This window comes from Priapulus caudatus, unplaced genomic scaffold (genome assembly GCF_000485595.1).
Source record: "Priapulus caudatus unplaced genomic scaffold, Priapulus_caudatus-5.0.1 Scaffold14, whole genome shotgun sequence".
Classification (NCBI taxonomy): domain Eukaryota; kingdom Metazoa; phylum Priapulida; class Priapulimorpha; order Priapulimorphida; family Priapulidae; genus Priapulus; species Priapulus caudatus.
This window is the reverse complement of record NW_014577075.1, coordinates 453,488-461,786: the sequence shown is the minus strand read 5'-3', so window position 1 is coordinate 461,786 and position 8,299 is coordinate 453,488. Positions and strand designations below refer to the sequence as shown.

The window sequence follows — 8,299 nt, the reverse complement described above, 5'->3', positions numbered from 1 at the left end:
AGAGAGAGAGAGAGAGAGAGAGAGAGAGACAGACAGAGATAGAGAGAGAGAGAGAGAGAGAGAGAGAGAGAGAAATTAATGCGCGACATCTGATGCAGAGTAGCCAAGTAAGATTATACTATGCATCACAATACCATACAAGGATACATCACAATCAATACATCACAATACAAGCATCACAAGCACCGTATGCCGCGTCTCTTAACCGAATAAGCCTCCTTTTTCGATTTTTAATATCTATTCACTTATGGCATGCGTGCGTTTAACGCTTATTATCATTATTAATATGTAGCCAGAATACACCAACCTGCATCGTCCATAAATGTCCACGGAGACAAATTTGTGCAACTTGCCAACATAATGCTCTCGCTTGTTGTCCGTAACACAGTGGCTCACAAACCAGCTAACCAGCCCCGTCTTTCCTTGTGCGTAATCCTTGTCTGCAGAATGCAAAATGTATACTAGAAATTTCGCTCATATCGAAAACGGAGCGCATGATATTTCTGATTAGCAGCGAGCGGACAAAAATGTGAAGGCTTATTCTATGCATCGTCACTTCGCTAGTAGATCTATACTAAAACCTTTTCGAATGAAGGTTTACGACTGAAACAATCACAGCGTCGAACAATTTCGGTAACGTGAGAAATCAATATTTGCAAAACCCCCTAAGAAAAGTCAGCTTGATGTATGTATGTATGTATATGGTGGCTTAGGACTGCCATAAGGAAAATGGCACTTTTTTCCTTTTTTTTCTTTTTTTTAAATCAAAACGACTTTCAGCTAAGAATCAAATCAAATCAAAATAAATTTCAAATAAAATAAAACAAATAATTATTAATGAATTTCAATAAAATAAAATGAAAATGAAAATAAATTAAACAATGAAAAATGTTTTTCACAGTGGCTTTGCTGCCATAGCCCACAACTTACTTACCGTGACCTAAGACTGCCTAAGAAAATTGCGCACTTTTTTTTTCTTTTTTTTTCTTTGGTTCAAATCAAAACAACTCTTCAGACTAAGAATCAAATCAAATGAAAATGAATTTCAAATTAAATAAATTCAAAAACAATAATTTATTTAATGAATTTCAAATAAAATAAAATGAAAATGAAAATAATATTAAAACAAAAATGAAATGTTTTTCACGTAAGCCTATGCTGCCATTAGCCCACGTATGTACCTTCCAGGGGCTAGGACCGCCTAATATAAGGAAATTGATCTAACAGTCGGAGAGCCTATAGACCAGTCTTAAATATGTATTTCATGACTGGGGTCACTTCGCACGAAAACGAGGCTAAGCCTAGCAATTTTGTAAACAATGGCCTGCCTCAGGCAAGCACGCCACAAAAGGGCGTACACGCACGTACACGCGGGTACACGCACGTACACGCAGATACCGCACGTACACGCGTGTACACGGATGATTACACGCACGTAACACGCAGGTACACGCACGTACACGCGGAGTACACGCACGTACACGCAGATACACGCACGTACACGCAGATACACGTGCGTGTATCTCCGTGTACCCGCATGTACGTGCGTGTTATCTCGTCGCTACCCGCGTGTACGCTGCCGCTGTATCTGGTGTACGTCTACGTGTACGCTGGTGCTATCGCGTGTACGTGTACGTGGGTATCTGCGCTGTACTCTGTACCGTGCGTGTAGTCTGTGTGTACAGCTGCGTGTTACCGCGTGTACTGTGCGTGTATCCTGCGTGTACGTGCGGTGTATCTCCGTTACGCGCGTGTCACGTGCAGTGTATCTGCGTGTACGTGTACGTGCGTGTATCTGGGTGTTACTGTGCGTGTATCTGCGTGTTACGTGCGTGTACCGCGTGTACCCCACGCTGTACGTGCGTGTACTTGCGGGTGTACGTGGTGAATCTCCCCCGTTACCCGCGCTGTACATGCGCTGTAGTTTCGTGCTACGTGCTACGTGCGGTGTATCTGGTGTACGTGCGTGTATCTGCGTGTGCGTGGTGGTACTGCGTGACCCGCGTGTACGTGGCGTGTACCTGGCTGTACCCCGGCGTGTACGTGCGTATCTGTGGTGTACGTGCTGTTACTACCTGCAGTACGTGCGGGTACCGCGTGTACGTGCGTGTATCTCCGCTGTACCCGCGCTGTACGTGCGTGTATCTGCCGTGCTTACGTGCTCGTGCAGTGTATCTGTGTGTACGTGCTGTATCTGCGTTGTACGTGCGTGTACCGCGTGTACCCGCGTGTACGTGGTGTACCCGCCGTGCTACGTGCGTAGTATCTCCGTGTACCGCCCGTGTACATGCGTGGTATCTTCGTTTACTGTACGCTGCGGTATCTGCGTTACGTGCTTTATCTGCGTGTGGGCGGTGGCGGGGTTTACCGCCCTGTACGGGCGGGTGTAACGTTGCGTGTATCTCCCGTTAACCCGCCGTGTACGTGTTGTTGTATCTTGCGTGTACGTGTACGTGGCGTGTTACCTGCGGGACGTGCGATTACCGGGGTACGGCTGTATGCTCCGGGTGCTACGACACCCGCCGGGTACGTGCGTGTATCTGGTTTGTACGTGTACGTACGGTGTATCTGCTTACTGGCGCGGTTATCTTGCGCCTGTACGTGCGTCTACCGGCGTGTACGCGCGTGTACGTGCGTGTACCTGCCGTGTACGTGCGTCTTGTTTCTCCGTGTACCCGCCGTGTACGTGCGTGGTATCTGGCGTGGTACGCTGGGCGTGTACCCGGCGTTAACGTGCGGTGTACGCCACTGGTGAAACAACGTTTTTAATTTATTTTTCAGTTTCATTTTATTTTATTGAAATTCAGTTATAAATTTATTTTATCTTGAAGTTTATTTTATTGAAATTATTTTGCATTTGATTTGATCTTAGTGCAAAGTCTTTTATTTGGAAAAAAAAAAAAAAAGATAAAAAGGTTCAATTCTCTTATGCCCAGGTCCCTTTTAGCCCACGGTCAGTACTTGTGGGCTATCGGGCAACAAATACCACCTTGAAAAACACTTCAATTTTTTCCCTGTTTTAATTTATTTCATTTTCATTTTATTTTATTGACAAATTTCATTTAATTAAATTATTTGTTTTGAATTTTTTTTATTTGAAATCTCGTTTCATTGAATTCTGATTCTTAGTTGAAAGGGCGTTTTGATTTAAAAAAAGAAAAAAATAAGAAAAAGTGGCAATTCTTTATGCAGTCCCTGTATGATTAATGTTTTTTTTTTTTTTTTTTCTTTTTTCTAGGTAGGCTTGTAATGTACTGTATGTATTCGTATGTATGTATGTATGGTATGCATGCCATGCCACTGATGGGCAGGCATGCTTTTATTCTATCTATGCATCGCTATGTATGTATGTTACTGTATGTATGTATTATGTATGTATGTTGTATGGTATGCTATGTACTGTATTGTATTTCTGTAGTATGTATCGGTATGGGTACTGTATTGGTACGTACGTATGTATGTATGTATGTATGTATGTATGTATGTGTGCGCGCGTGTGCGTGCGTGCGTGTGTGCGTACGTGCATACCAGCGTGTACGTGTGTGTGCGTGTGTGTGTGTGTGCGTGTGTGTGTGTGGTGTGTATCAAGAGCTAATATAATAAGGTATTATTAACTCTCTTGATGTGTGTATATATATATACATACATATATACTATGCATATATATATATCACCTTATTACTATAACTGATGCAGTACCTGTATATTGCATGTACAATTGTACATGTTTACATTTTGGGGAAATAGTATAAATTAACAAAATCACAAAAACCAGACTTTCCTCTTTTTTATTAAAATTATATAATCCCAAGCTATAGTTCTTAAGTTTTGTTCAGGTTTTCTAAAAATCGCTGACAATAAAACTTTTATAATTAATAAATAATCACTGATATCGGAGCAACTTCCATTGTTCCAGTTAGTTCCAGTAGGTGAACGCACCTAACACGAGGCAAGGCCCGGTAAGGCAAAAATCACCGACGCGTCGTGTCTTGTTATTCTTATAGTCTATAGTTATATTAGTCTATGATTACATATAGATAAGTGGTAACGACCAATAACGCTGCACCAGAAACACGAAGCAGCAATTTCCCTAAAATGCTTAAATTTGCATTCTTTGTAAAAAACGCAAGTACGCCAATTCCCGTGTGAAACACCGTCAGCACACATTACTATAACGCCTTACGACGTACTAGTATAGTATAAGCGGGCGAATCCCACACGCCAGGGAAAGTGATGGCGATGCGGAAACGCAATCGGAGAGATGTCAAAATAGAGACGGGAGAGTCAGCGATCGGCACGGAGATCAAGAGAGCCGTGACTCGAGATGGCGCCGTTTAGCTAGAAGCAGTAGTCACGAAGCTACGAATTCTTGCGGATTGTGACAAGCAGCGCTAGACACCGACCAGATGACCATATGACATCAGGGCCAGAATCGGACTATGGATCCGAGCCAAAGGGAAATGCGCACCCCACTATAGTCGGTAGTGTAAATGTAGTAGATACAATCCTCACCCCACCTTATTTGGTACGGCCGGTTGGCCAGAAAGGGAGCTAAAACGAGGCTGGTGACGTAGAAGAAGAAACGCGATCGTGGATCTGAGCCGCAACGTATAACTAGCGAGGGCAGCCTCTCCTCGAGAGTCTTGTGCAAGCGACACCCGCGGAGAAAAGGTGTAAGTGCGTGCTACGGGTTACTTTGTAGTAAACCCTCTTTCTTTCGGTAGTGCACTGAGACGTGATGTATTGTATTAGAGATTGAGTAAACACTAGTGAACGTTACTGCTTGTCTTGTATTATCTTTATAGTCTATTACAGACCTTCTACTGCGGTAGTGCGAATAACACGCCTACAATAGCATATCTTAGGGGAAGGATGTCGCTCTTGGTATGTTGCGTCTCTATGGTACATGCTCTCTGGCATATGTTGCGTCACCTACTGATCAGAAGGGTTACTTGGCAATCATTTTAACGTCAAATTCAGCGTCTAATACGCTGGACGCTTTCCAGCAGTAAGAGGACGGGGTACATGTCTAACAGTGCCGCATGCTGTGATATTTATGCCATATTACCTGGATGTACGTTGTCTAATGTATCCTGCCGCGTGACGTTCTTGTACGGCACGAAAATACCGCGTGGATTGTAGATGTCCGAATCGCTGCGATACGTCATTGTCCAGTTAAAGATGCCATTGTAATCCGAGAGATTTCTGTAAGTGTGTACAGGGCTCTCTCGCATTTTGAACACCCATCGCTGGTGGGGTGGATGGTAGTCCGGAATGGGAAGCGGCATCGTCTTAGGTTTGTCCCGTATATGAAATAAGACGGCGTCGGCTCTGCGTCGCAGCCACTTGTTCGCAAAATGCTCGTGTCCGAAAAAGTAGCAGTTTGAATAACGGCAGCCACGAACAGCGGCAGTACCGTTTGCGATGTTCCAGCTACGGCCGAACCACTTCGTTCCGAATGTGATGATTTTATAGTTTGGTGGCACCTGGCTGGCCAGCGTGTGCTTGTCATCAGTAGCTGGTAGCTGGTCGGCCGTCAACAGCCTGTCATCGCTTGTCGGCAACACTTCTCGTTGTTGTTGTTGTTGTTGCTGCTGTTGTTGTTGTTGTTGTTGTTGGTGTTGTTGTTGCTGCTGCTGCTGTTGTTGGTGTTGTTGTTGTTGTTGCTGCTGTTGTTTCTGTTGTTGTTGTTGCTGCTGCTGATGGCGTTGTTGTTGTTGTTGCTGCTGCTGTTGCTGTGTGCTGGTATCAATTGTCACTGGCGTCCTATGCAGACGAGAGTAAAAGAAACTGAATATGACGCATGAGACGAACAAGGTGAGGACGTATACCTTTCTCTGTCGCTGTGGCGCCATCGTATATGCACACTGACATTCGGGAGAAACAAAATAATGTCTCACAGTCCGTTGCTATTATACCCGCTATACACACGCTCGCTAGTCAGTCACTAGACTGTTATACGCGCGCGCACACACAGACTAGTCAGCACGAACTATCAGAGAGTCATGACGGTTGTTGAACCGCCGTCTATCTGTTTCAATCGTGGACTAATGACGCGAATGTCACATTTCCGTGTTTTAGCCCGAGGTGAGTGCCACACGTCGTTAAAATCCAGCGCTGACGTTATTGTGAAAGGCTAAAGGTCCCAGACTGGTGACGCTCGAAATGCTCTTGCGTATTTACATCGTTTCCACTGTTGCAGCAGCATTATCAATTCATGTAAACTAGGACACGTACGTCGTTTTCATCTCGCTGTTAGAAAGCGAGAGCAACATTACGGAAGTACTGTAACTCATTTTCAGCGAGCGCCAAAGCGCAATTAGGAAGGCGCAAATTTATCCAATTCAAAACGTGGCACCAACATTGCATGTTTGGACAGTGCAGTACTGGAGTTACATATGCAGTTACCGATACCGCAGGTTTACAGACAACGCGTCGTTGGAGTTAGACACCGATGTTTGAACCTCCAACCCATCGCGTAAACTGGCGTTTCGTCAAAATTGGATTCACGATGTGAACTATAATTATATGATTATATAATTATTAAACTATAATTATATTACCGATTTTCCGGCACTGAAAACTAATGGACATGTAGCGCGCGCTATAAAAAGAACAACGTATATTATTAATAAATATAATATAATATAATAAATATAATATGATATAACTATGCCAGGTAATATGCGGTTCTGAAAACGGTCTGTTTTGGTCTTTGTGAAACATATTTGGATAGCTGCTGCTACTGCTGCTACCGGACTCACACGGTCGTAAGATATGCATTGGTAATTGTAACTTGTGCTTGCTAATTATCGATGAGCACACGTGAGACGTGGCAACTTTCGGTTGTTCTCCGGTGGCGGCCATTAGCGATGTCGATCCTTATCAAAATGTCCTCGGGTTGACCGGTGCGACACACGATATTATAACGTCCTTCTCAGTGTGTGATAAATGACGAACACTTTCCTGAGTGGTCATGCAGCATACAGCGGCTAGCTGCGGGTTGTCCTTAAGACAGATGGTTCTATGTGGCCGAAATGTGCTAAAGGCCTTAATTTCACTCTTTGACCGTTGGACTTTTACTTTTTGCGCATTCTAATGGACGCTGGTTCAAACCTTGAATTGCTTGCCTCGGGCTATTTCAGTTAAATGACCCGTGTTGCTATGCGGGCACTACACTGCGTTACTAATTGCTTGCATTTCTAATCTATAATGTATATATATATATATATAATTGCATTTATAATGATTAATGTTATCCTCAACACTACCGTAGATATAGTTCGTATTCTTCTCTTCATAAGTCTGTTGAGTCTGATTTCTTTCCAGAGCAACTCATTCGTATGCACTATACGCTATGTACGCTCTTCGTGTTCATGCCCAAGAATCAATGACAGGAAATCCGAAAGGGATCATCTTTGTGATATAAAATTAATTAGTACTTAGTTGCATTTTATAGTAGCTGGATACTCATTATAATGTATAAATTATGCGTCGCGATTCTGAACCTGGTGTTAATATAATATATATATATATAATAAATATAATATATATAATAAATATAATATAATATAATAAATATAATATATATAATTATATATATATATATAGGAACCGGCTATAGTGACTCTGACCCGGATAGCTCGAGAGACACCTGCATGGTGAATTCTTTAATAACTACAAAGCATAATGACAATCATATTCATATATAAGACATAGATAAGAACAACGTACGCAGCGAACGCCATCGTATCATAGATCTTCGGTCAACTCAAGAAGTTATCGACACTTCCCTTAGCAGATCAGTGGACTACTTTGATCACATTATGGTCACTGACTTCGCAGTTATGAATATAAACCCTCGCTATCGCCAGAGAAAACATAGACGCTTAAATGCCAAATGGAACGTTGTACCACAGAATGAAATAACAAGAGAATTACGACAGTGCATCCCCGCGCCTTGCACACGTGTATCTAACTGTTCACGAACCTGTGCCTATACGATCACGTGCCTATACTTTGTATGCTACATATGCTATACTTCAGCAACTCGATAGGTGGCTGAACTGCTCTTAACGTTTTACAAACTATGCCTCAAGCAGGTCCCTGTGATTATACCGTGAATTAAGATATATATATATATATATATATACATTCTAGTTTAGAAGCAGGACAACTGCGTATGGAAAGCCATCCCCTTCAAAAATTATTTTCAAACATTTTAAATACACAATTTTAAATCAATTTAAAACATTTCAAATTAATTAGTAAAAATACAAATTACTTTATATTGTTCGAG

The 8,299-nt window shown here is 42.5% G+C and overlaps 1 protein-coding gene across 1 annotated transcript in view; it reads right to left on the bottom strand.

Moving 5' to 3' along the window:
- Positions 1 to 5,601, bottom strand: part of LOC106809048 (alpha-(1,3)-fucosyltransferase 5-like) — a 9,342-nt gene extending 3,741 nt beyond the window's left edge. Inside the window, exons 1-2 of the mRNA XM_014811994.1 lie at positions 5,069 to 5,601; positions 312 to 440 (exon numbers count right to left, since the gene is read on the bottom strand). Coding sequence (XP_014667480.1) covers positions 312 to 440; positions 5,069 to 5,288 — 349 coding nt within the window. The 5' untranslated portion in view covers positions 5,289 to 5,601. The remainder of the gene's footprint in view (positions 1 to 311; positions 441 to 5,068) is intronic.
- Positions 5,602 to 8,299: the final 2,698 nt, after the last annotated feature.